Consider the following 27005-nt stretch of genomic DNA (forward strand, 5'->3'; position numbering starts at 1 on the left):
CCCGCAGCCCACCACCCCGTCCCAAAGGGACCCCTTGGTTTCCCCTCCGGGAGGAGGAGGAGGAGGCAGCGCCGCAGCCCAGCATCCTCAAGGCTCTGGTACCCTCTGCTGGCCCTGAACGTTTTCTTCTGCTAATGAAGCCTCTCCTGGGGTGTGTTTTTCAGCCTGAAGGTCACTCACAGACATGGCAGCAGCCTCTCCGGCACCCGCAGCGGCTTCCCATGCCTCCAGCAAGGCTTTGACACAGCCCTTTACGATGCAGGGTAAAGCGTTTGCCTGCTGCAGCCCTTGGAGAGGGGCAAGAGGGATAAGCAAAGAGCAGCTTTGAAGCGGGGAACAGCAGGTTGTTTCCTTTGCTGCTGCTGGCAGACAGGGAAGACAGCAGCAGCCTGCATGCAGCGACCGGGTAAGCACCGCTGAGCCCAACAGGGCAGCCTGCGCCAACAGGATTTATGCCTTAATAAACAGATCAAACCCTGAGCAAGAAAGGAGTTTCTCCCTTCAGGGCCGCTGGTGCCGTGTCCTGCCTCGAGGCGAGTCCCCAGGATGGGCTCTGGGCGGTGGCATGGGGTACAGAATATGTTTCCATGGTGGTCCACTTGCTTGATTGACATATAACATCTATAGTAATGATAACATACAGTAGCAGGGTTATATAGCAACTAATATCATACAGGTTAATTCTGGCTATTCTCACCTAAGATTAAATCCCCCCATGATCATATAGGTAAAACCACACAAGAGAGAGAATATAGAAGGTACACACCGCAAGGTGCCCTGTGGTTTTACCTATGTGATCATGGGAGGGATGCCTTTCCAACCAAAAGCCTGCGCTCCCTCCAAAAGGGGAAGGGGATACATCCAGGCAGCCAAAGACCCTGCGCTACCAATATTAGTTTTTATTTTAATACAAACTAAAAGCTTTTGGAGTTCAAAGAAACATCAACGTTGACACAGTGACAAGAGCACCCAAGGGGAACCCTGACCACCCCAAACCCCAGTTCAAGAGGGAAGCCCTGGGCTGTTTGGTTCCCCAAGGAAAAGCTTCTTCCAGGAGCAGGCTCCGACCCCATGGGGCACTCTGCCTGCACGTGGGCTCACGTCAGGCAGCAGCGGTTCCCTCCCCACGCACGGGAGGTCACTTGATGCGGTAGAGGACTTTGCGTTGCATGCGGTGCTGAATCTCCCCCCGCCGCATCATCAGCTGCAGCACCTTGTAGATGGCGTGTTCCGGGTATTTCTGGAAAAGGGGAAAGCACGGGGAGATGAGCCGGCAGGGAAAAGCTCACCGGAGCCCAGCGGGAACCTGCAACCACCACTAAAGCCTGGCTGTGCCTCACCGGAGGGAGGGAGCCCGGTGGCACCAGGCGCTGCTGCTCCTTTCCCCTTTCTCTATTTCAGGTCTGACTGCAGCCAGTCTCACAAATCAAACAGTTCTGGTTTCAAGGGTAGGACCCCAACCTACCCAAACAGCCCCAAACCTCAGTGCTTTTGCAGAAAAATGAGTTCTCGCCTCACACCCCTTAAACTCTGCAATCACGTTGCGCACCGCTCCCTACAAAACAACTTCAAAAGCAGGTATGACCAAAAGGCTCTCCAGCCACCTCTTGGGGAATGGGTTTCACCCCCCGAGTGGCAGCCTGGGGTCCCTGGTTTCACAGCCCAACCCTCCACAGGGTCCCTGGCCCACCTGCCGCATGAAGTCCTGGACGATGCTGTGCTCCGACACCTGAGAGCCGATGGCAAAGCGGCGCTTGAGCTGCTTCTCGATGCGGGACAGCATCTCTTGGTCCTCCTGTGTCGTGAAACCTTCCGCCCCTGGAGGGAGAGGCTGTGTGAGCTCTCTGTGCCGCCCAGACATCACTCTTAAACCCAAAGTGCCCGTCTCCTGTGTGTCCCACCACACTCGCGCGCCTCGACGACTTCAGGGAACCCACGAGCAAATTCCACCACCAAAGGTTGCGGAGCTCCAAAGACACATCTGAACGTGGACCCGACTGCTGGAGCTTCCTTCAAAGCCTTTGTGCCACTCTGCCCCCCAGGGGAACATTTACCCCCACAGGTAAAGATGTTAGAGGACAAAAAGGCTGACGAACCACCTCCAGCGCTGGGCTCTGCCCTTGGGACCACAAGGGCCCAGACCTTCCCTCCCTTGCCCAGCACGGACGGAGACCCTCGGTGACATTTCTCATTGCCCTCCCTTGCTGCCGCGGGCATTGCTTTGCCTTTGCTCAGAAAACAGGTCCAGCACCGCCAGCCTGGTCCGGGGAGGGAAGCTCATCTCTCCTTTCCCTGAGCAGCCAGACCTGGCACGTCCCTCCTGTCCCCAGCACAGAGCATCTCCCCCTCACCTGACAGGCTGCCCGACATGGCCGCATCAAGCGTGGACACCTGGAAGAGCCGCAAGGCCTCCTCGACGTCTGCCTCGGTGGCGAAGGGCTGAAGCTTCATCTTCCCCAGGGACTCGGCGATGCGCACGATGGCCTCCAGCTGCCTGCGGCCAAGGGAGACGTTCCCTGCTTTCTACTGCGGCTCCGAGGCGTCGCCTCCTTCCCCCCTGAGCCCCGGCACCCACTTAACCCCACTCCAGGCACCTCCTGTCCCCCCCACCCCACCCCGCGGCACCTCCAGCGTCGCCCTGTTCACACAGGGCTCCCCCAAACCCCAGCACCCCACTAACTCCCCTCCCGGGCTACCCCAGGTGACACCCAGCGACGCAATCCCAGCCCCGAGGGTTTCGGCGGGGAGAGGAGAGCGGGCTTGCTCACCGGACGGTGATGGGGATGCTGGAACGCCGGTCGCTCTCCTGCTCGTGCTGGCGAGTGCCGCTCCGCATCAGGACGTAGCGGTTCTTCAGCTTCTCCGCCGCCGCCGCCGACAGCCGAGGGCCACATTTCCTGCAAGGGGGGGGACAGGAGCTGGACGCAACGTCGACGGGGACGGTCCCCGGGCACCCCTCGTTTCCACGGGCCACGCGCGCGGCACCGTTCCCTTTTTTTTTTCCAGGCAGGAGTCAGAAAAAAAGGTCACCCGGGCAGAGCGCTTGCAAACGTCGGCCGCGCGGTCCGCTTCTCGCCGCTGCCTCCCGCCGCGCAAGCCCAGGCGCTGCCAAAAAGTCACGCCTCGCACTCACGTCCGACAGAAGGAGATGAGCTTCTTCAGCTTGTTCAGCTCGATCTCGCCCTCCACGGCCTGGGTCTGGGTCAAGGCGCTCACGTGTAAGGACATGACGTGCTTGGCCAGTGTCTAGGAGAGCAGAAGGCAGTCAGGCAGCAGGAACCCCCCCCGCTGTATCCCGCTCCTGAAAAATGGGGCACCACCAGTCCCAGCTGCCCCCCGTGCGCCCCGACCCACCATGTCTCGCTCCTCATTGTGCTCATCCTTGACGATGAAGATCATGTCAAACCGGGACAGGATGGTGGGCATAAAATCAATGTTCTCCTCGCCTTTGGTCTCATCCCAGCGCCCGAAGACGGAGTTGGCAGCTGCCAGCACTGAGCAGCGGGAGTTGAGCGTGGTTGTGATTCCTGCCTGCGGGGGGGAAGGAGAAACGGATGGGGTCAAGACCACATCCATGTCACAGCAGGGCTAGAAGGCTATCAACTCGTAGTGAAAGGTCCAAACCAGTTGGCAAGGACTCATCCTCAATCACTTGCATTTAAATAAACCCCCCTACGTAGCACCCAACCGCTCTGTAATCCACGCTGGAGAGGGGTCAGCACAGGAGCTACGTGGGGCTGGACCCACATGTCCTTCTGGAGGAGGACCGGCTTCAGCTGAGGCTTGAGCACCGAGTAACTTCACTTCAAACCTCACGTCAAGGGCAACGACACGCAAGACCCCATCCCAAGTTTGCGATCTGAGTTGGAAACGCGGCAGCCGGGGCCGAGTCCCCCGAGCAGCCCCGGGAGCAAAGCGTGGGTTTGCAGGTAGCAGGGCAAGAGCGAGCAGCAAGGAAAAGCCGTGGTGGGTGCTCTGTCACCAGGGGCTGAACAGCTAAGGGGCGAGCCAGAGCGACCAGGAGGGAGCAGAGGTGCTACAAAAAAAAAAAAGGCTGAGCAGTGGAAATGAAGAGGAACTCTGATTTGAGAGAAGACCTGGCACCAGGACGTCAGGCAGTTTCTGTAGATCTTCTGAGAGGGTGGAGAAGAGTGGGAAGGAAGAAAATGAAGTGATATCAGGCTGTGACACAGGGACATCAGCAGAACTACTAAATCTGGAGGAGCAGAGGACAGCAAGAACAGAGGGAGCTCGTTTCAGTCCTGCCAAAGTTCAGGCTACCTGAGAGAAGACAACCCAAAGCCTACGGGCAGGGCTGACCGGTCTCAGATCAGAGAAACCAGTAACCATCAAAACCACTGCCTGGACTCTAAAATGGGCAATTCTGGCAAAAGATGCCCGGCCACTGGCTGCTAGGCTCTCAGAAACCCAGTGGCAAGTCAGGCTCCCGCCCCGGGGCAACACGCACCCGTAACTCACCTTAGCAATGGAGATGGTCTGCTGCTCCATGGCCTCGTGAATGGCCACGCGGTCATCCTCCCGCATCTTTTCATCCGAGGTGGGAGAAATGAGGCGAAGAGGGAAAAAAAAAAAAAAAAAAAGTCATCATCAGTCTCTTCCGCCAGACCTCGGCTACGCACCCACCGACGCTGACCCCCGAGGTAAGGCTCTGCAAGGACCTCTGCCCAAGAGCGCAGGACGTAACCAGAGTTTCCCCACAGCCCTATTTCTTTCCCCAAAAGAAAGTCGCCCTTTCTCCTGCAGCTCTGGGCTCTCCTGGGAGAAGCCGGCAGCCCAAGGGCTCTCTTCCCCGCTCCCACGCAGGCAGCCCCGCGGGTACCTTGTCGAACTCGTCGATGCACACCACTCCCCCATCCGCCAGCACCATGGCTCCTCCTTCCATGAAGAAACTCCTGGAGGAAGGGTCGCGGATCACCGAGGCCGTCAAGCCGGCAGCGCTGCTGCCTTTCCCCGAGGTGTACACCTAGCAGCATGAGGGACAAGGAAGGGGACAGCATGTCAGCCGCCGCGCATCCCAGGAGCCCACCGCTCCAGCTGGAGGACAAAGCAGCCCCGGTACCGCAAAAACCAGAGCTGCTGGAGGAAACACAAGGACCTCCAGGAAAAGCCCTCGACACGTGCCAAAAGCAGACCTGCTGGGTACAGAGCAAGACTATTGCCTAGTCCCAGGCCTCGGACTAAGCAGCTGTGACGCACCAGAGGGCTTGAAGACACACAAATACAGGTATTAAGTACAGAACAGGGAGTGATTCATTGTTTAGTGGGCTGCTGCATTAGCTTTGTTTTCCCCCTGGGGGAACAACGCAGTCAGAGGCTGAGTTTAATAGAGACTACAAGAAAACACAGCTGAAAATATAATTTCATGCCTGGGCTCAGCCTGCAGGTCCGTGCCTGAGATGCAGTCAACTTCATTTGTCCTGACCAGCCAGGCTCTCTGCTGATCAAGTCCCAACAACAAACAGCAGCACCAGTCACGTCTTTGGACGTCTGCAAATAGCCTGGCTCGTATCATAATGAAAGGCATTACCTGCTTCCCCTTCCCTCCCTCGTCCCCTGCCCCGCGCCCCATCTCTTCCAGGCTAGCACCAGAAATGGCAGCTCGCACCTCTGCCAGCCAGTCGAGCTGTGGATGCGCGGGCAGGTATCTGCTGTGACCACGGTCTGGTCCTCGGTGCTACGCAGGGAGCAGAAGGAAGAAACGAGCCACGCTACAAGCGAGCACCTCAAACCACCTACCCCAATGGGCGAACACTTCTCGACGAACTTCAGCAGCTGGGATTTGGCCGTGCCGGGGTCACCCAGCATCAGTAAGTTGATGTCTCCTCTGCGGGTCAGCCCATCCGGGAGCCTGGACAGTCAGGGTGGGAAAAAGAGAGGGAGGAGAGACGGTGAGCCTTTATTTTGATAACCAAACGTTGCTGACTAGTGGCAGGCGGCCGGCAGCACCGCCAGAAGACCGTACGAGGGCTTTGTGCCATGAACGACACCCCTGCCGCCATGCTCTCTCCACCAGGCTGACTTTTCCCCACCTCTTGCGAGAGCCTCCAAATAAGAGGCAGGCAATGGCCTTCTTGATGTCGGTGCTGCCATAGATGGAGGGTGCGATGCTCTTGGCGATGGTCTCATAGATGTTGGGCATGGCAGCAAGGCGACGAAGTTCCTCCTCTTCTTGAGGAGTCACCGAGCCAGCAAAGCTGTGTCCTGTACAGGGATGAGGAGAATGATGCAACAGCGAACAAATGGATGTTTTAAAATAAATGACGCTACTCCCCCCACACCCGCTACCGCCAAAATCCCTTCTTGAAGATCATGCCAAGTGCCACCAGGTGGGAAGGGTGGAGAGGGCAGGCGCTTGCTATCCCAGCAAGGCAGGCTGTGTCCTTAGAGGCTAGTAAGAAAAAGCAAGGACCTTGGACAAAGCAGCTCTGGAGGAACCAGCGGGAGAATTACAGTCAGGACCATGTTTTAAATACATAGCTCAATTTTAACCATCGACTTCAGCCCAGATCCTCAGGGATGGCTTAGCAGATTCCCACTAAGATCAATAAGATAAAAGCACTTAAATACCTCGGAGGACTCAGGCTGAAGCCTCCTCGTTTAATATCACTGAGAAAAAGTCATACAGGACATGACTATAGAGCATTCAGGGCAAGTTAGACCCCTGGACTGGCTTGAACCTTCTGCTATATAAGCAGCAGAGAAGGACCCAGGCTGTGACTTCATGCAGTCCTTGCTGAGGGACCACCTTGTTCAGGAAGGGACCGTCCCAACACCAGGCTGCCAACACAGACCATACGGGCACCAAAAGCAGCCCTCACCTGAGCCCTCCACGTCCACCTGGATGCCCACCACGCGGATATAAGCGCTTCGGATGCCCACGCCCACGTTGTCACGGCTTCTGTTCTTGCTCTGGGTGGATTTCTTGATGGAGTAGATGCCCATGATAGTGACTCTGTTCCCTGGGACAACTTTGTCACACAGGTACCTGAGAAAAAGAAGGAGAAAAGCAGAGGATGGTAGCGGGCAAAAGGATGGCACCAGCAATACCCAGCGGGGCCAGGGTGGGGAGATCGCGCTGGTACCTGTCGCAGTACAGCTGCAAGTGCCGGGGCATCTCCCCGTGCGGCACAGCGTCCGGGGACTCCTGCAGCTTCAGGACTTGGAAGTCCACGCACTTGCACTTATCTGGCATGATGAAATAGGGGTCCAGCGGGCACTTTGGGCGGCCGGCTTGTTCTCTGTGTAGAGAGATCAATCAGGGAAGGCTGCTGGCACCCAAGAGCCGCCCCTGGGAACCCCCCCCGTAGAGGGGACAGCGGTGACAGAGCCCGGAGCGGTGCCCAGCGGGTGAGAAGGGCGGTCACGCAGGGCCGAACCAAAGGCTCCCCAAGCCCTCTGCCTTCTCTTCAACAGCTGCCAAAAGCGGGCACGAGAACAAGGCAAAGACAGGGTGATACTTGCCCGAGTACTCTCCCTGCCTCCCCCCTCTCCCCTGCTAGCTAAAAGCAGGGAGGAAGGTAATTAATTAATTACACAGAAGGTGACAGTACAGACTCAACGACACGGCAGGGCATTTTTCTTTACAACCTCGCGCACGAAGCAAATGTTAAGTGGTTTCTGGTAAGAAAGCAATTAGCAATGTGACAAGGCTGCCGTCAACCTCCCGGTCTCTCGAGACGTATCTGCCTTGCTAGACTACAAGCTCTCCAAGACACGGAGCACCTCCACGTCCCGCTGCTGTCTCAGTACATCACTACAGATGCCTGACGCCACGCAGGGCTGTCAGGGAGGGCAACACGAGAGCGCAAACGCACTCGTGCGGTCAAGGATCAGGAGCGAGGTGCCGTACAGACCACGCGCAAGAACGATCCCTATCCCAAAGACCTCTCAAGCCGCGTTAGAGGTAAGGCGCAGAAAATAAATACTGGCAGGCATGAGCTCGAAGACACAACCCACCAGGATCGGTTGGCGCGAGAGCTGCAGCACAGCGGCAGCCTGACGCTCACGGTTCGCACGGGCATCAAGAGCCGTAAAGCGTGATTGGAAAATTAGTGGCAAAGCATCCCTGCAGAAGGTAACGCAAAACAGCCCCCCGCGGGAGGGGGAACACAGAAGGAAGAAGTTTGTTTGAAAAAGGGAACAACTTAATAGGAAGTTGGGACAGCAGCTTAACGCAGCATTAGGGGACAGGTGGAGGCAGGAATGAACCTTTAGGTAAAACAGGCAAAGCGGAGATATAACGAACTCCCCAGACACGGCTGCTCAACGCTGCTTGCGGCGCTGCTCACGCAGCACCATGACCGGTGTGACCACAGACGGACGGAGCTAAAACCCGCCGGCCACGGGTGCGCGCGGGCTCAAGGGCAACACGAAGGGAAGAAGCAGAGAGCAGCGCAGATGATTCTGCCTTGTGTGACAGGGAGCTGACTCTATGCAGCAGGCGGGGGATAGAGGGGCAGCAGGAGGGGACGCAGCTTTTTTTTTTTTTGCCCCATCGTCCCCACGTCAGTCCTTACGTGTTGCATTTTCTGGGGAGAGCGTAACCCTCCAGGCCCGGGCGCACCGCGATGTTGCTGATGGTGTTGCGGCAGCTGCGGCACTGGATGGCTATTCTGGTGGCTTTGGCTCTCACAGGGGTTGCTGCAATTACAATTCCAGGGATCTTCACAAGGTGGGACATCTGGTCAGACTGAAAGGGAAAAGATGAAGGGAAGGTGAGAACGCTGTCACTGGAGGATGGATGGGAAACTAAAGAAGTTAAAGAAACACAGTTCTTCCTTAGCTACGCTTCCCACGTTCGTGGAACTAAAGTACCAGAACATAAAAGCCCGCACTTCTTGACAACATCACTCTCTTGCTCTGGAGTAGTAGGGGATGGTTGCGTGACTTAAGCCACGCTGATTTCAAAACAAAAGAGAAAATGACAAAACACTGCCTGCAGAACATCACTTATAGCCATAGCGTCCCCACAGCAGCAATCAGTAGTAACAGTCCTTTGCAGTCAGATTTAAGTTGCAGAGTACCCCTGCTTGTAAATTCGTGTACAACCCATGTGATCAAGTACCAAAAGCTTCCTCTGCAATCACCCCCCCCCACGAGCAAGCCCTGCCGCCCGCTGCTCAGCGCGGCAGCGGACTCACCTCACCTTCAGGCTGCGGATGTTGGCTGCATTGGCATCCGATCTCAGCATCACCTGGATGTCTTGGAGAGTTTCTTCCCCTGAAGGACGAGGACGGGTGACCTCATCTGCGACTTCTTTTGCTGCTTCTTCCAACTACAAAGGGAAAAACGAGGCTATTATGGGTATGTTACCGTGCGTCGTCAGGGCTGCTCGCACAATGTGACAGTGTCAGCGTGCCAGGTTGCCAAACTCTTCTGTCCTTACCAGCTGCAGGTGCTCCGCCGGTTGCTTGTACAGATAGTCAGCGAGATCTTCATCAAAGCTGGCCAAGTCCTCCATCTCCACCTCCACCCAGTACTGACTCAGGTTATAGTGCCGTTTAAGCTCATCCCTGGAAGGCAGTAAGTGGTAAAGGTTTGCAGGACGGAAAGCACCAGTCGCCCACAGTGACCTTATGACAAGGAGGGAGCAGAGAAGGCAGGTTCTGCAGGGACTCCTTCGTTTGGAAAGCAAACGGGAAAAATCAGGAGAGTGCCAAGAGAAGCCTCAGGGGACCAGGGCAAATCTTTCACCCAAACCTACTTTGAAATGTGCCATAAGACCAGGGACACCAGTGCTTGCAGTGACAATGTAAAGTATAGCACTAACTGTTTACCAGAGTTACACAAACAGATAGGCGGTTAGAAAACTTCTACAGAGGATAATACATGTTATACCTAAAATATGATTTTAAAAAAGGAAATAATAGCATAGCAGGCAATGTTGTCCTTAAAAAAGCCAGGGTGCATGAAATTCAGAGACGAAAGGTGAAAGATTGTCCTAGCCCTTGCATGATACATCTCCACATTCTCGCACAGTTGTGTCTCCAAGCTGCAGAGGCAAAGGGATGGCCAAGGGACCTTCACAGCCTCGGAAGGCACACATGGACAGTGCTGCACTGATTTTAATGGATACAGACAAAACTCCAGACCAGAAAGCACTAGAGCTTGAAGACAGACCTTGAATTTCAGAACTAGATGCAAGCTTGACAGTGCAGATCCCTCTATTGCTACCTCTGCCGCTGGCTGGCTGCCTAAAAATTTGGGAGAACCCCAGACCTCAGTTTTCCAGTAATATTACATGGGAACAACAACATTTCTTATACTGACAAAGAGCTCTTTATGGTCTATGGGAAGAGAAAAGCTGACATGTGCTATTGTATATCTGGGGTGTGCATAGCAGGAGGGAGGTTAACAGCAGACTGGACGTGCAAAGAGGAGTGGGGAAGGCACAGAAGGAGAAAAGGGCTCACGGCAGCACCTGTATTTGAAGGTGAAGCCCGTCCGGTCCGTGCCCACCCGATACTGCCGCAGAAACTCCTTGAACCGCTTTTGCAGCTGGGATTTCCGAACCTGCCCCTCGTCCACCGACGCATCGCCCCCAAAACTGTCGCTGTAGTAAATGCCAGGGTCGTCGAAGCCGGACATGGTGACTGCTGCTCCCCTGCGGGGGTGAGAGCGCACGGTCAGCCCTAACCACCAGCACCAGCACCACCACCAGCACCACCAGCACCACCACCAGCAGCACCACCAGTACCACCACCATCAGCACCGGGACTACCAGCACCAGCACCACCACCAGCACCAGCACCACCACCACAAGCACCATCAGCACCACCACCACCAGCAGCACGACCACCGGCAGCACGACCACCGGCAGCACGACCACCGGCAGCACGACCACCGGCAGCACCAGCAGCACCAGTACAGCACCAGCACAGCACCAGCACCACCAGCACCACCACCAGCACCACCACCACTACCATCAGCACCAACACCACCACCAGCACCACCACCAGCACCACCACCACGACCTCCTCCGCACCAAATGCCCCCCGAAATGCTGCCCCCCGCCCGCCCCCCCGCCCTGCCCACGTCCTCACCCTCCCCCCCACGCCCCACGGGATCCCCCCACCCCAAATTCCCCACGCGCACCCCCTTGCCCCCCCCAATCCCTCCCCGCACCTCGCCGCCCGCGGGACGCCACCACCAACTTTTTTCGCGGCAAAAACGGCGCGCGGCGGAAACCAAACTGCTGCAACGGAGCGCACCGCCTCGCACTCCGATTGGCCCGGCCGCAGCTCGCCGCCGCGGATTGGGCACCGGCCGCCCTCCAGCCCCGCCCCAAGAGGAAGAGCGCGACCTCGCCGCTGCCGCCGATTGGCTGCGGCGCTCCGCCCCCTGCCGGCCGGGCGCAGTTTGGCGCGAAATCTGGGGGAGGTGAAATGGCGGGCGGACGGGACCATTGTGGCGGTGGGCGGAGGGGGGGGGGGAGAGCGGATGAAACCATTGCGGGCGGCGGGAGCGTTAGTTGCCCTCAGGCGACGGGTGCGAGGCCGTGAGGGGGAGGCGGAGGCCTTAGTTACCGAGAATAAAATAAATTATTTCTGTAGGGAGGGCTGGAGGCTGTTGCTGCAGGGCTCGGTGGGGTGGTTGGGCCTGAGCGGGGTGTCCCTGTGGGCAGGAGGGACCTGGGCCTAGGCCTAGGCCTGATGTGGCTGGCTGTGGTGCAGCAGGCCCACGGCCACGGAGGGCAGGGCGGAGGAGAAACCCGCTGGGTGCGGTGGGACGTACTGTGAGGAAATGGCGGGCAGGTGGTCTGGACGGGGCCCCACGGGGGTGGCAGTGGCTGTGCCGCAAGCCTGATGGCTTGCGAACAGGCTGCTGCCTCAGGGTGTGTGTTCTCCGGGACGCTTTTCTCCCGACCAGTAGTGAATTTTGGGGGGAAGGCTGGCAGGTTGTTGGGTAAGCGTTTTGGCCCTTCAGACATGCGGTAGTGCGCATCCTAAATGGAAACAAAGCTGGGAAGCACAGTGCGTTGCAAGGGAGGTATAACCGCAGCAGGTGGAAAATAAAGACCGTCTCGTTGTTGCAGAGAAACCAACTCACGTGTTGCAGACAAACCAGATGCATTCATAAAGATCGTAGACGAGTACAAGCAAAGCTTTAGTCTTCGCCTCCAAACACTTCTTTAGGCTCAGTGCGGAGTCTTTCAGTGTGCAATAGCACAATGGCTGTGAGATACTCAAAGCACCATTCCTCTTCTGCCGCGAGCAGGGAGGGGATGATGTTAGTCTGCATCCAGATTTCCTAACTCTGAGGTCACAAGTTACAATCTCTTTGGGCAGGGGAGAGGGGCTGAGTGCGGTGGAGTGCATTTCTGAGCTCATGGGCATTTGTTTGCATGTTTGGGAGGTTTAGCTATTCAGCATGGTTGAGTGAACATAGTGATTTAGTTGGGGTGGGTTAGAGGGACCGAATAGGTAGAACTTAATATAAATTTGAATGAATGAATAAGTTCTTGTATTTGAATAGCTATCAAGCCTCATATCCCTGCTTCTCAAACATCTGACTATCTTTTTTAAGAATTAACTATTTTTTCTACCAGGGGTTGGCAAATGGGTCCAAATAGAGAAGTATTAAAGGAAATTTCTGAAGGGATCTAGGGTAGATAAGAGCCTGAGAATAATGACAGTCCCTCTTTCCCACTGCTTATTCTCAGCAGGACCTGCCTTCTGATTCTTGCTCTTTGAGCAGGTTCAGTGCCGGTCATTAAAACAGATCAGTAGGAAAGCGTGTCTTTGGGATTAAGGTCACAGCCAGAACAGGCAGCATCGTGGAGACAGGTTGATCACAGAGGCTTTCTCGTAGAAAGAGAGGAAAGGAGTCAGAGCTGATAGATAATGGCCTTGTCGGTACCTGCTGTGCCATACCTGAACTGCAGCCTCTCCTGCAGTGACTCCTGTGTTAGAAGACCCTCCGAAGCAGATAGGGCCTATGGCCATAACAGTGGCTGGCCACAAAGCCAGACCTCCAGATCTGCCTCAGCAAAAGGGGAGGAAAGCAAGCTGTGCGTATGGGCTGCTCTAGCAGTGCTGTGTGTTTGGTGTGTCTTTAGCAATGCCATGTGCCTGCCGAGCCCTGGGAGTAAGTTGGCTTAGTTTGTTACCTCGGTGAGAGCGTGCAGTTGCATGCTTCATGTCTCCCATTTAGCTGCCTCGTAGGATCAAACCTAATGTGCATTTCATTTCTGGGTGGTGAAAACATACTTGCTTTTCTGATTCATGCTGAAGTTCTCGCAAAGGCAGTCTGCTAACCGAGCCCTTACTGGTAGTGGTCAGGGAGAGCTATCCTGGTTTCGACCAGCTGAGGGTCCCATCACCTTTTGCTTTTAATAGTATAGCAACCAGCTCTTACGTACGGCTTCCACCCCTTAAAAATACTTTGTACGCTCACAGAATTTCGTGCGATTTCTAGAAATAGAGACCAGCATGTAGGAGCTGAAGAAACCTGCCCCAGCCTGTAACAGGTTATTGTTAGCACTGAGTGGGAGCGGAGTCTGGCTCTGATGATAGCTCCCACTTTCATCTATTGACATGTCTGTGGAGGCAGCAGCTCCAAAAGACATAAAACTGGGAGGAAGAAAGACACCTCCTTTCTCCCCAGGTAAGGCTTTAATAATAGGAAACACCAGGCCTGAAGACTTTACATTGAAGTTTATTATGTATATAAATTATATATAACCAGACAAGAGAATGACACTGATCTTCAACAACCGTCTTCTGCTTTTTAAAAAACAAAAATGATTGGAAAAAGAATTAACAAAGACCTACTAGTGTCATATAAAACAGTCTACAACCCACAGGAGCCACATGGCTCCACAGAAAAAGTGATCACAGTATTATCTAGCAGTATAAAAAATTGAGCAAACGAAGCTCCGGGGAGCTTCATATTTCTGAGGAGAGATGGATGTCAAAGCTGCATTTCAAATCCTGTAGGGTTTTTGCAGGCAGTCTGTAAAGCAATGACAATTCCTGGCCATTGTTTTTAGCCTTTTCTACCCTTAGTTTTTGGTGATAAAGTTAGTCTCTGAGAAGAGCTCACACCAAGCACAGGAGAGACTTTGCCTGAACCCCCTTAGCATGCTCTTTGATTTCTGGGGAGAAAAGTCTCCTAATATTAGTGGCAGAGCCAAGATCACAGTACTCAGTCGGGGGAAATTTCTCTCACAAGGACTGGGAAGGTGGATTAGTTCAGGGTGAGGGAAGGCATGAAGAGAAGGTGAAGGTCCTGCTCTTTCACATGGCAAATAAGCCCAGGGCAACTGTCGTGGCTAGGAAGCTGAGCGCCAGGATCCACCGCACCAGGCGAGTGATGGGCATCATGTCTGTGGGTCTCCTGTTTGTCTTCTTACTTTCTTGCCCAGGTGCTGGACCTAGATCAAATATGGAGAAAAAAAAAAAAAGGCAGGTGAGAAGAGGTTGAGGCAAGAAGCTGCCACACTTGCTCTCCCCAGTGCCAGAGCAGACCTTGCTGGAGTGGTCAAGGGGAGAAGGAGGAAGCCCAGAGCCCATTTGGGCTGGGGGGAAACCGTGGCAGCAGGTTCTGCTCTCCTGGGGTAGGTGAAGAATGGAGGCAGCAGACCTGACCTGGGAATCTCAAAGGCTCACAACCTCTTCCCTTGTCTCCTTACAGGCTTATAAATCCACTGTCCAGCTCCATCAAACCTCTGATGTGTGCAGAAGACAGCCAAATACTTAAGCCAGAATTTTAAAAGGCATTTTGTCTCCTACTTCTCATTGATTTCATTGGTTAGGCATCTAATGACCTTAAACAGGTAGTCCTTAGCACTCCAGACAAACAATTTTCCCAGTACAACTTCAGGATGGGATTCCTCATCCAACACCAAACTTTTCAGAAAATCCTACTTTAATGAGTGCATTGGGAAAGGAGCGGCAAAGTTTCACAGAGAACTTTTACTGCCTTTCCCAAAGAAGCTGCTTTAAGCTTCATTGTATAGAGATGCACAAGACAAGGTTTGCTTTTCATTCTTTGCCACGGGAAAACTGTGGTTCAACCCAGCATGCACTGAAAAATCTCCCTTTTAGTATCAGAATAGGTAGGTCATAAGGGCTTTTTTATTTGAATCGCACGTTATCAGGGAAACCACTCTCCTTTGTAAACATCTGAGCCCGCTCCTCACTCAGTTACAAGCCTGACTCCGTGAAAAGGGATTGCTCTGCTTGCAGCCGCTGTTCGGGCTTTGCCCAGTTTGGGATCAGCGCTTGCCAGTAGTGGAGATTTTTCAGTTTTGCAAAACTGATGGGCAGCCTGTACGTCCTCACTTCCCAGCTGGTTACATTTCACCATCCAGAACAATGCTCACTATCAGCCCAGCACACTTTCAGGAGTGTTTTCAGTAAATACTTCTGGAAGGCAGGAAAATGACCAGAGGGAGACTTAGTCCGACAGGACAGGCCGTTGGATAAGGCTCTGTGTCTGGAAGAACCTCCTGTCAGCATCACAGCACCACGGCTGATTTGCTGGGCCCAAAATTGCTGCCTTTACTTCTGTGAACTCAAGGCGAGTTTTCCCTGTGGTCAAAACTCATGTGGCAAATAAACCTTACACCTGTTAAAACCTAAAAGGAGGAGAGGGGAGTCTCTTCTTGTAAAGGTCCCTCACTGATGCTATTTCTGGGGAGCCCACATGTGTCATCCTTGCTCTGTCATGTCTGGAAGAGGTTTTGCACACACCAGTGCCTATCCTTGCACGACCTACTGATGGCTGGAGAAGAGATGGGGCAAGCACCTCATGCTTATTTCTCTGTGGCTTTTACAAACAAGAACAGAGGAAGGGAGGAGAACAAAACCACAAGGGGCAATGTTAAACACCTGCCCTTAGAAGTGTCTTACCTTGCTCATGTGATTTGTTAATGTTCCTTGTGCGAAGCTCTGCCTTCAGCTGCACAGTGTGACCATTCTCCTGGCCCTTAGACACCAGCTCCTGCAGCGCCTCAAACACCTGAGAAGAGGGAACACTGTCTCGTTATGTGGCCTCCTCTTCTTCTTTCACTATACCCCTTGCCCCTGCCCTAGGCACTTTAAGAACTAGAGGAAGACACAAGCCTTCAGTCTAAGTCTCCTGGCACTTTTTGCACAGAACATAATCTGTCTGTGGCATCAAGAGCATGTCTTTCAAACTCCTTGTTCACTTTACAGGTTCTCCCTGAAGCTTCCAGCTCAGGAGAAGGCTATTGCCCATCTTCTGATGGTGAGGAAAGCAAGATACCTGTGCATCTAGTCAGCATCCACAGAGGACCTGTGGAGCTGTACTATAGAGGTAGGACAGATCGGCAGTGATCCCCACTCCCAGTATAAGCCCTCATTCATATCTGAATAATGCCACATGGAAGAGACTGAATTCAAACCCTAAGGGAGGGAGAAGAGCTTTTCAGAGACCAGCCTTTTACTAGGCTCCCAGTTTGGACAAGTGTAGCCATCCAACTCTGACTGGCTTGCCCTAATCCACAACTTCCCGTAAACTCCACGGCAGAAATACCGGCTTTGCCTTTGCCCTGTAGCTATTATCCTGTTTCAGAGAGGGTGCGGACAGGCAGGGCTGTCTGGTTGTTACCTGTATATTTAGCAGGAATGCTTTCTTGGCCTCCTCCAAGACTCTTTTCTTAGTGGCAAGATCCATCTCGAGGGCATTCATGCGGGAGCGATAGAGCTGCTTGAACTTGGTGGCGTTGGAGACTCCATCGAAGGTGAAGAAAGCCAGACCTTCTCCAGTGGCGGGCAGCTGGAGGGCCTTTTGGGCAATTTTCTTCAGCACCTGCCCCCCAGACAGGTCTCCCAAATAGCGAGTGTAGGCATGGGCCACCAGGAGCTCTGGCTGGTTCTTGCCTACGTAGTGGATCCTCTCAACGTATTTCTGAGTAGCCTCAGGACACGGGATCTCTCCCCTCCAGTTGCTGCCGTAGAAGTACTCCAAGTCTTCCTCCAGGGCAGCTTTCCGGTGCAGCTCCGCCGGAAAATACACAGGGGCAAAAACTGGGTTGTCCTTGTTACGTTCAATCTCTTCTTCCAGAGCAGAGTAGATGAAGTACAAGGATGCCGTAACCAGCTGAAAGAGAAGGAAGAGGATGAGCTACAGGTGCATCTGTCTGTCTGCTTCAGGGTTGGGGGACAAATCCTACTAATGAAAAAGTTACTCATGGGCGCACCTAGTGTGACTCACGCACATCTGTGATGTTGCAGGTTTCCCATGTGGAAAACAGAGTCGCAAGGTGCAGTGAGACACAGTTTAGCCCTTCCCCTTCTGCTTGAGGCAGCATCAGGTAAGATCTAAGCCCTTTCCAGCAGATGTTGGTCTTACCTGCCCTTAAAAGCAGCTGCCTTCACCTTCAAGTTAAAGGTCTTGCAGCTTGATGTAATGGAAAGAGAAGCCCTATTAAATCATGCCTGGTCTATTCTCCTCATTCCCTCGGTCAATAGAGAGGGTATTCCCAAAGGTATATTTTCTGGTGCATTGTTCAAATCTGAATGCTTCAACATGTGGCTTCCCTTTGTGGGGCCTTGTGAGACGATGACACACCCTGTTTATTTTTCAACATATTCATCCTGTTGGCATCCCACCATCCTGGGAACTGAGGCACCACCGCTGTCCCCATTCAGACTTGCAAGTGGGGTTGCCTCCTTGGTTGCCTCGAGGAGACAAGATAAAAGGGGGCTGGGAAGCACAGCCTGCCTCTAAAAGATGCCTTTGTGAAGGAGCGCTGCGAGGATGTGTGTTCTCCTCTCTATTTTGAAACCATTGTTATTGTTGTTTTTCCCAGCTTACGCGATACTTTCTTCTATCTGCCAGCTTTTCCACGTGGCATAAGACAATCTAGCTGTGTTCTTTCTTTCCCCGGGCATTCTGTTTTCAGAGGCTGTATTGATATTTACAACTACCCCACCCCTTCCTTACACTGGAATCCCTTATCAGCAGCAAAGGGTAAAACATGAAGGTATTGCAGTACAGGTGAGTCAGGTTTGGGGGGGGAAGTTACGCTGATGACAGGAGAGAAAGCAGTTTACTCTCCCACAAAGCAATCAGTTCTGCAGTAAAAGAGTTGCCGTTTAAACTTTTCCCCACTCTGCCAGCAAATAGGACTTTGATAAGCACATGGGCAGTGGCTTGGTTGTGGAAACAAATACTCAGATTCTGGGGAGTCAAGTGTCAGGACACGTACATAGGTTTGCCAAGAGAGTAAACAAAAAAAGAGGTTTTTAAACAGTACCATGTTATCCAGCTTACTGGAAAAGGAACAAAATATGGGAACATTGCCTAACAAATGAAGAAAATATAACTTGACTGGATGTTTTCAGAAGCAGGTAGTGGTTTAATGGGAAATGTGGCTTTTGAAAACTCATTTTTTTAAAACCCATGTCACATCTCACTCCCCTGACAGCATGTAAATATCTTCTAAGAAAGTGAGCTGTATTCCTGAAGGCCTGACTTTTTACGTTATTGCCAGCCTGTCTCCAAGTTCACTGCCTAACCAATGCCGCATTTCTAACACCAGGAAGTCAGCACCTGAGATTAAATTTATGCTTGACTAAATATCCTGAATGTGACCTGTCAGAAATAAGTAGTCTTTTTCCTACTCTTGTGGATTTATTTGCCAAGGAACAATTCAACAACAAAGTAATTAAACCACAGGTTGGATCACTAGCTGTTATTTGCAAGCCCACACGTCACATCCTATAGCCTCCCAGGAATTTCTGGCCCAGGTGTGTGCTTTGTTTTTGCTCATGGCGTTGTTATGTGGCTCAGATCCCAGGAATCACGTATCTAGCCAGGTTAGGTGCAGACTAATGTCTGCAAATGTTTCTCTTTTATCTTAAGAAAAGCAACAGGCTCCTACCTGTTAGTGGCAGACATGGCTTGCTCAAACTCAGTCTGCCTTTGAGTTATTATTGTTCACGATCTCAGCTCTGGTATAACCCAAGTGACAACAGAAACACTGCAAAGTTCAGTCCCAGAGATGATCCCACATCCTCATTTTCTCACTACTCCATCATTATTTCTAGCTGTAGCTGCTTAGAGTGTTGTAAATTTAGTATTCTCCCTCTTTTTGGCATTTCAGCCACTCAAGTATCTGCACATATTTGTATCCCCATTAGATATCATTGCCAATAATTAACATGCAGGTATTTATGAAGAAAGAGAAAAGCAATTGCATTAATCCCATCACACTCTTCATCTTTTTATCCTGTTTCAGCTTGGCTGCCCATGGTGATATGCACAGTCCTGCCCTGCCTTTTGCAAGAGGGGCCGGAAAGATCTTAGGGTGCTGGAGTTTGATGAGGAGGATGTTTTGCAGAGGAGATGCTGACATCAGACAGCTGTAATGCAAAACTCCTTCCTTGTGCCATCCCCATCCTCCCCGCTTTAGTCCCCGTGCAGCCTGTCTGATCTAACAGTGTATTTCCTGCTGAGGAAATCCCATCCCCAAGCAACGCTGCTATGAAATACCTTAAACTCGTGGAGTGACACCTGCCCCTTCTGGAAATTCCTCATGAACGGCGTGTTCTCCGCCTGCTCGTGCACCTCCTTGGTAGCTTCCTTCATCAGTTCTGACAGGTCCTTGGACCTGCAGGGGAAGAGCAGCAAAACAGATGTCAGTGCTGTCGCTCTCCTCTGGCAAAACGGATCTTGGCTCTCTAGGAAAAAAGGGGGAGCCTGGGATGGCAGGAAAAGGAGCAGAGCATTCCCGAGAGCCACAGATGGGAAGTGGGGAGCGCTAGCATCCCAAACGCTGTCCCGAGCGAGGAAGACTGACAGACTCCATCCAGAGGTGAAAGCAGGAGCATGCCGTTCCCTGCAGAGCAGAAACAGGAACAGCGTGCCTAAAAGCAAGGGGAGAAACACAATACTCTTCTGGCAAAAAAAATTCCCTCTCGTTCCCATCCCGCTCTCACCTTTCGGAGCCGTGTGTCTGGGAAGTTTCCATGTTTCTCCCCGTCGTTTCACTCCTCCGCTTCCCTGTTGTTTTTGCTTGCTCGTGCTTTCCTCCTTCCCTTCTGCTCCCAGTACAGTGAAGCTCTTGAGCTGGGCAGCCCAGCTCCCGCATCCAGCTTTATACTGCCAGGCCACGTGAGCAGCCAAACTGCTGACCTCAGTGTGAGTACAAACTTCTTGCAACACCACCGCACTTCCCTTCCCAGCACGGCTGTCGCCCGCTCCTCGCCTGCAGCCCCAAGGGTCCAGAAAGAAGCCACCTGATATGTCTTGATTACTAAGCACAAACAAGAGGATGTCCAGCGACTTCTCCTTCAAGGGTGCCTGGTTCCGTAACGCTTTCGGCGCAGCGCCCATGGCAGGCAGAGCCCAGATGCTGCAAGAGGTGCCCGTTGTGCTGGGGGCAGCGGGGTTGGAGAAGGAGAGGTGGATTTACAGGGCTAGTGCCTGGGGCAGGGTGGGCAACCTCCTCTTCTTACACCCCAGCCTGTGTCCCGGCTGCACCCTGCCCGGGGAGCTAATACAGCACTTGCCCTCATCTGCTCCAGCACGACTCAGATATTAACGTTTTCTTTCCCATGACTGTGCGTGTCTTAAAAGAGTCTTTCAGGTAACGCGGTCCTTGCGGGCCACGGGATGGGGAGCTCGGCACTACAGGTTACGAGCATACCCCCTTCACGGCAGGGACCACAGCAGGGACCCTGGGGTATGTACCAGACCCGGTCACCGGGGTAATCCGGCTGCTGTGGTCCCTGCATGCGCCAGCTCTGGTCTGCAAGTGCCAGAACTGCCCTGGCACAGTGCTGGGCAGCGGGGAATAAACCCTGTCTCTTTGCATAGAGCCAGCACAAGCGTGCCTGCACTGGAAATCCTTTCCACGCTCCCTTGTGCATGGAAAAAATACTGATTTGTGTGGCAACAGCACACAGCTGTGTGCAGGGCAAGTTAGGAGAATAGCACTCCATCTCTTAAATGCCCAGAAGGCTAGGGTAGCTGGTGGACTGAAAAGATGTGATCCAGGACTTGGGGGAAACCGAGGAAGTCTGCAGAGACTTTCAAAAGCAAGTAATTTCTCCGATTTGGGAAAAGAGAGTTGGACAAGGTGCTTCTGCCAGTAGCTGGCTGCTCTGCTGTTTTGTCCGGTGAAGTGGTCAAGGAGGCAGCCAACAGATGAAGTGGGGCCCTTCTTTTCCAACTGTAGCTGTGCTGGAAGCAGGGCTAGCCAGGGCGGATGATGCATTGGCCAGCCGTACTTTGGAAAAGCACACGTTTTGTGCTCAACTCAGAGAACAGGGCACTTAAACCCACCATTCCCCTGCTGCTGGGGGGGTGAAAAAGCCCCGTGGTGCAGTCGTGTGCGGGGTGGTAGGGAGACAGAGCCTGGGGAGGAAGGGGGAAGGACTGTGGCATCTTCTGTCCATCTGTCCCCTCTAGTGAGTCCACTCTGGGGTTTTCCTGGTGGGTGCTGCCATCCAAGCCGCGTGTCTCGCGTGTCTCCCTGTCGCTGCACCTACATCTGGCCACAGCTGGGTTTGGTGCTGTAAGTTAGAAAGATGTCCTGGAGGAAATATGCTTCCATGCTTGTTTTTTGACTCGGTCAGACATCTGGTGTGCGGTGCAGCACTCAGGAAGGATTACTCAGCGCTTCCACCCTGACTCAGCCAGACTTTTCCTGCCTTGCTTTTGTCTTTTAAAGCAACAGTGCATGCTAGCAAAAGCTGTCACATTCCACTCTTACCCCCATGCCATTGCAGACAACTTGCTGCTGGCTTGCTTTTTTTTCTGTAAAGTAAAATAAATATATCTCAGGATGTGTGAATCTTTGAAGCAAGTGTGACAAAACCCCAAACGTCCTCTGAGAGAGGGCTCCTGTGTGGAGCCCATGGGAGCGTAGGGCTGCATGGCCAGTCCCTCCTGAAAACATTGATGCTATTTTGCCACGGGGATGGCCCCAAAATGAGCGTTTCCTTCTGGCATCGCTCCTTAAAGCTCACATTTTCTGTCCTTTTCAGTGAGTCCTGTTCTGACACGGGAGGCTGGAGCACGGTTTGAACCTGTAGTTCTGGTGGAGGGAAGTAGGAAATATATGAGAATACGAAAATTAATAATATGATTCATTTTATGAAATAATATGAAAAAAATCCAACCCTCAAGCCCTGCCCCTGCTTTCACCTCCATTCTGCAGCTCTGGTAATGCACCCAGTTCCTCCCCAGGGACTTTCTGGTTGCTTTCAGGCCAGTGCTTTTGTCCCCTGCCTGCCTTCTTCCAAGAGGTTGCATGCTTGGAGGCACTCTAAAGGATTTATCCAAAAGGTCCTCCTCCTTCCTTTTCATCCAGGGTTGTGGTAGGTGTGGATGTGAGACCAGGGGAAAGAGAGAGGGGGTGTCTAGTCATGTCGCTGCCATTCCAGGTAGGATACTTCTTCCCAGGAAGAAGTCTGGGCTGGTAACCACACTGCCCCAGGACATGGAGCCAATGTACCTCCTTCTGGATCTTGGGGCTTGACCTTCTCCTGGGCTGGTCACAAGAGAGAAGGTCCCTACTGCAGTTCACCTCCGCTGTGAGCTTTTCCATAGGTGCAGGCAAGCAAGCCGTGCCCCATAACCGATTTATGCTGTCTGATCTCTAGCTGGTCAGGGTTACTTGGGATGGAGCAGCTGTAAGACCGGGCCCAGGTCTCCGGAAAGGCCCAAATGCCCTTCAGCAAGATGGAAGGAGAACTGAAAGTGTGGTGTCATCATCTTTGCAGTCCCCGGCCTGGGGCATTTCTGGCCCCATCCGTTGCTCTGCAGGGAGGACTTTTGTATTGCTTCTGCTGTGCTGTTGCTATGTGCTGTGGGGAGGTTAGAGACACCGAGTGTGCCAACGTGCTGGCAGAGATCTTCCTAGAAGAGAACTTGGGAAGCCGACACTTGAGGACGATGCACGGGGAAGGAGGTGCGTGCATTTAGCAAAAGGAACAAACTGGCTCCCACAGCAACTCAGTCTGGGCATAGCGGGCCACAGGAAAGCAAAAGCCAGCCCCGCATCCAGGTCACTAGGAGATTTTCGCTTGGATCTCATCAAAGTGTCAGACCTGTGGTCTCCGCCGTGCCTGCCAGAAGTCCTGTCGTCTCCTGCTCTTCCAGCGAGCAGCGGCTGGGTGATGCCGGAGCAACTTGCTGTGAGAGCGATGTGCATGGGCACCACTAAAACTGCCCAGGAGATTTCTAGCAAAGATGAATCAAGTAGCCTCAGGCAAGATATTTGTAACAGTTCCTGCTGGGCTTAAATGCCTCCATCTGCACAGCCCAGCCCCTGAGAAAATGCTTAATCAAGAAATGGGTTAGATGAATGATTAACAACAGAAAGTTATTGAGGAGTCAGTGTTTTAATCAGGGGTAGGGAGGTGAGGGATTTTCTCCTCTTTTTCTCCTTTCTCAGAGCACTTAACAGCCCATTCTGCCGATAGATTTATGGTCAGAAATGCCTGGTTTCACAGGCAGTCACGGAGTGCAAAGTCAGCTCTTCTGAACCGGTGTGGGAAGTGCTTTTTTCCACACTGGGCTCTGGCAGGCAGCTGCCGGTGGCTCGGCTCGGCAGGGAAGGCACCACCCGGTGAAAGCCAACCTTTGCCAGCTCAGAGGGTTAATGGGGTTGCTTGGACCATGACACAGCAAAATGCAGCCGCGAAAGTTGACTCAGTAACCAGGATTTGCTGTGTAATGGCAGGGAAAAAAAAAAAAGAAGTTGCGATAACTGCTTAAAGTGACTTGCTGAAGAAGGGAGTCAGTGCTGGAGTATACAGGGATACTCTGTGGGTTAATTTGTGTTTATCAAAGGGACGTTGCCCGGCCCAGCCTGGCCCTGGCAGAACTGAGTGTGCTCGATGCCGTCAGCATCAAACAATCCAAGTCTAGATCAAAGATACAGGTGGGAGAGGAGCGAGAACAGAGCAAGCGCCCTGCAAGGCACTTGCCTGCTTTGTGACCAGAGACCCAGGGTCAGGCAGCGACCTAAAATGTGAAGCAGGTCTCCAGGTTACGGGTACGCAGGGCTGAAATTTTGGGGGAGGGTGTGTAGAGCCGACCACGCTCCTTAGAGTCTTGGTGCTGGTGGGGATCGACCCCGTGTCCTGCTGGGCATTTGCTTTGGGAGCAAAAGGGAGGTGTGGAAGGGAGTAGGGCAGAGTTTAGCAAGTTAAAATCCCGTTTGTGCAAATGTTTCAGTCCGTGCCTCCTCCTTTGTTTCAGTGCTACAACCGTGTAAAACAAAGCGTGCCCTGACTGCGAGACAGGACAAACTGTGAAAATCTGGATTTGAAAATCACACATACGCAACAAAGAGGACCTTGTGCCACAGCTCACAGCCCTTTCTCAGGGGAGGGGAGGAGATGGAGCTGGAAACCGAGTTTTGCAAAGAGAGTGAGACCCAGACACCCCCCCCTCAAGGTTTCCAAACCACCCCTGCATGCTTCCCTGCCCCTGGGGTACGGGAGACACGTGTCCCCCTCCTACACGGGGCTGTGCAGCCAACGGGTCGCGGGCAGCCGGGGCTGTTTCTGGAGATTTCTCCGATTGTCCTGAAAAACGGGACCGAGGCCAAAAGCAGCAGCTGCAATCTCAGGGCGGCGTGCAGGAAACCACCCCTTAATAAACAGCCTCACGTGGACCCTGCTGCACCGTGACTCAGCAAAAGAGCCCCTCCGCCACTGCCTGAAACCTTGACTCAGCAATACGTGCCGTCCCGGCTTGACCCTGACTCAGCAGGACGCCCACGCTCGGGAAGGGATGAGCCAGCATTAGCAGGAGGCAGGGTGCAGGGTTTTGGGGGCTCACGCAAGAGTGGGGTGTCCCGGCGGGACGTACGGCATCACTGGCAGCCGCAAAATGTTTCCCCATCCAGCTGTGCTTTCCCAGCCCTCTGCAGCTGCACCAGGCGGGTTGGGAAAGGTCGGAAAAACTGGTGTGCTGGGCTGGGAAAGCCGCACACCTCGCTGACCTGGGGACGTGGAGGACGTTGGGACCGTCTGTCCCGGGATGGGGACGGTCCCTGCTCCATGCAGGGGGTATGAAGGCAGGGGAGCACTGCTCTCTGGGGTGCTGGGTGGGCACCCAGCTTCACCTGTGCTGGTGGAAAACACCAAATCCGGGAGATACAGGGTGTGGGAATGAGTTTATTTTAGAGGCTGGCATGCGGGGTGTGCTGAATTTAAGTGACTTACCCAAGGCCCCACTGGATGTCTGTGACACAGCTTGTGTCCCCCACCTCCCCGCTCCCTTTTTCTTCACTCATTACCAAAGATCACTCCAGGGCAGGCAGGCAAGACTGTATTTACCCACCGTGCTGCTATCTGTTTTGAAAGGGTGACAGCTACATGCCAGCAAGAAGAAATAAGCCAAAGAAGGATTAGCAAGGGCAGATATTTCTTCAAAGCCCTTCATTTAGGGGCAGAGTGGGCTCAGCGTTGGAGAGCCCCGTGTACCACGGTACTTACGGACTGCAGCCGCAAGCGCAATCCCTCATTTTGGGGAGATCTTCCCTAGCATCCCGGGGAGCCGGGGCTGTCGGCTCTGTGTGGCAGAGATCCCCTTCCCCTGCGCAGTGCCCGGCACAGCAGGACCTCGGGGTTGTGGCTGCAGCTCTTAAGCTAAATAATCATTAACAAGAGCACCTGGGCAACATGAGATTTGAATTAAAGCTTTCAGCCGCCAGGTGAGGCCTGGCAGAGGCGAGAGGGACCAAAGGTGCTTGGAATGGGGTGAGCGTCCCCCTTATCGCTCTGCCGGAGCCGGTGGTTGATGGTGTGAGTCGCTGCACAAAACACGTCCCTGCCTGGAGGCAAGTGGGGACAGGCAGAGGGTCACTGCTAGCAGCAGATCACCCACACCCTGGCTTTTTTTCTTTTTTCTTTTTTTTTTCTATTTGGACTTAAGTTGTGCAAAGGAGCTCAGAGAAATTGTCACCTATATCCCACTGAGACCGGTCTGGTATTTAAGGCACTTTTTTTTTTTTTTTTTTTTTTTGGTCAAGGAGCTAAAAATACCACTGAAGTGCCTCGCAGCAATTTTTCTAAACACAGATTTTCCTGCTGCTCTATGCCGGTGAAAGAGCCTCCCCTAAAGCCGCAGGAAAGCTGTGTCCTTGCCTTACCCCACCGTCAGATTCACCTTGTGCCTGATCCACGCTTTTTTGCCGAGATCAGCCAGGAAAGCAGTGTCTGGAGACCGGCACATGCGGCTTTTCTGTGCCAGGAGGGAATTACTGATCCCCCCTGGAGAAAAGCCCTGCTGCAGAGCCCATCTCCCCGGGGTCTCCTCGCCAGGGCTGAGCCCCCAGCCTCGCCGGTGCAGAATGAAACATCCCCGTGCCCCCCGGCCAGGGGCTTCCCGCAAGGACCAAGGTCCAGCCCTGCAGAAACGCTGCTGGAGACAGCGCTGCAGCAAACTTCTCCTACTCACGGGGAGCAATCCTGTCCCCCCCTCACCCATCTCCATCCCTCTGACTGCTGGTGACCCCACCGGGAAAGGGAAGTGAATCTGCTCATGCAGTCCGAACCCGCCGCGCTTCCCCTCACACACAGAAGATTTTGCAAGGACGATGGCAGATGGGGAAGAGGAAGCTCTTGCTTGTGAGCCCGTGCCCCTGCGTCCCCGTTCCCTCGCCCAGGTTTCACCAGTCCCTGACACAAAGCAACAGGGACACTTGTTCGCCCAACACGCGGCGGAGCTGGGTGCCCTGAAAGCCAGGGGGAGAGCAGGCAAGTCAACAAAAGAGAAATCTCCTCAGGGCTACCAACCACCCTGGCATCACCCTGGTGCAAGAAGTCACCTCCGTCAGTGTGGTTTGTGAAATGTCTTCAGGAGAAACAGAAAAAAACCCAGGCTGGCTGCCAGTACAACTCCATGTGTTGCACCGGTGACCACCAGCCACCTCCATTTCCTTGCTCCCAAGCATTGGGACACCTACTTTTCCTCTCATGCGTTTGCACATTTTCCTATTGTCCTTCCTTTTTTTGGTCTCTTTGCTCTCTTCTTGTGCTTCCGTTTGCTTA

General features: G+C 53.4%; 2 protein-coding genes across 3 annotated transcripts; both read right to left on the bottom strand.

The window, feature by feature from the left end:
- Positions 1 to 884: 884 nt before the first annotated feature.
- MCM5 (minichromosome maintenance complex component 5) lies at positions 885 to 11326 on the bottom strand. 2 transcript variants are annotated; one of them, XM_030041406.2, is made up of 17 exons: positions 11146 to 11326; positions 10442 to 10624; positions 9407 to 9533; positions 9167 to 9295; positions 8538 to 8710; positions 7104 to 7259; positions 6840 to 7006; positions 6051 to 6222; positions 5758 to 5869; positions 4841 to 4984; positions 4480 to 4545; positions 3355 to 3531; positions 3134 to 3246; positions 2769 to 2897; positions 2352 to 2494; positions 1691 to 1818; positions 885 to 1240 (listed from the first exon to the last, which is right to left on the bottom strand). In XM_030041406.2, the coding sequence occupies exons 2-17, from the start codon at positions 10606 to 10608 to the stop codon at positions 1139 to 1141; spliced, it is 2205 nt and encodes a 734-aa protein (XP_029897266.1). In that variant the 5' UTR covers positions 10609 to 10624; positions 11146 to 11326; the 3' UTR covers positions 885 to 1138. The 2 variants fall into 2 exon arrangements, with proteins under 2 accessions (XP_029897266.1, XP_029897267.1); XM_030041407.2 differs by having other exon boundaries at positions 11176 to 11239.
- Positions 11327 to 13661: 2335 nt separating this feature from the next.
- On the bottom strand, positions 13662 to 20169 carry HMOX1 (heme oxygenase 1). The gene is made up of 5 exons (XM_030041367.2): positions 19932 to 20169; positions 19486 to 19603; positions 16597 to 17088; positions 15876 to 15984; positions 13662 to 14395 (listed from the first exon to the last, which is right to left on the bottom strand). The coding sequence occupies exons 1-5, from the start codon at positions 20081 to 20083 to the stop codon at positions 14259 to 14261; spliced, it is 1008 nt and encodes a 335-aa protein (XP_029897227.1). The 5' UTR covers positions 20084 to 20169; the 3' UTR covers positions 13662 to 14258.
- Between the last annotated feature and the right edge of the window lie 6836 nt (positions 20170 to 27005).

The sequence above is a fragment of the Aquila chrysaetos genome, chromosome 17 (assembly GCF_900496995.4).
Source record: "Aquila chrysaetos chrysaetos chromosome 17, bAquChr1.4, whole genome shotgun sequence".
In the NCBI taxonomy this organism is placed as follows: Eukaryota; Metazoa; Chordata; class Aves; order Accipitriformes; family Accipitridae; genus Aquila; species Aquila chrysaetos.

Excerpts from the sequence above, each read along its gene's own strand:
- MCM5 (XM_030041406.2), bottom strand. The coding sequence starts at position 10,608 with ATGTCCGGCTTCGACGACCCTGGCATTTACTACAGCGACAGTTTTGGG. Across the intron at positions 1,819-2,351 it reads CATGTCGGGCAGCCTGTCAG|GGGCGGAAGGTTTCACGACA; the intron begins GTGAGGGGGAGA and ends CTCTCCCTCCAG. Across the intron at positions 1,241-1,690 it reads TCCAGGACTTCATGCGGCAG|AAATACCCGGAACACGCCAT; the intron begins GTGGGCCAGGGA and ends CCCCTTTTCCAG.
- HMOX1 (XM_030041367.2), bottom strand. The coding sequence starts at position 20,083 with ATGCGGGAGCTGGGCTGCCCAGCTCAAGAGCTTCACTGTACTGGGAGC. Across the intron at positions 19,604-19,931 it reads CAGACACACGGCTCCGAAAG|GTCCAAGGACCTGTCAGAAC; the intron begins GTGAGAGCGGGA and ends CTTCCCCTGCAG. Across the intron at positions 14,396-15,875 it reads TAACAAATCACATGAGCAAG|GTCCAGCACCTGGGCAAGAA; the intron begins GTAAGACACTTC and ends TATTTGATCTAG.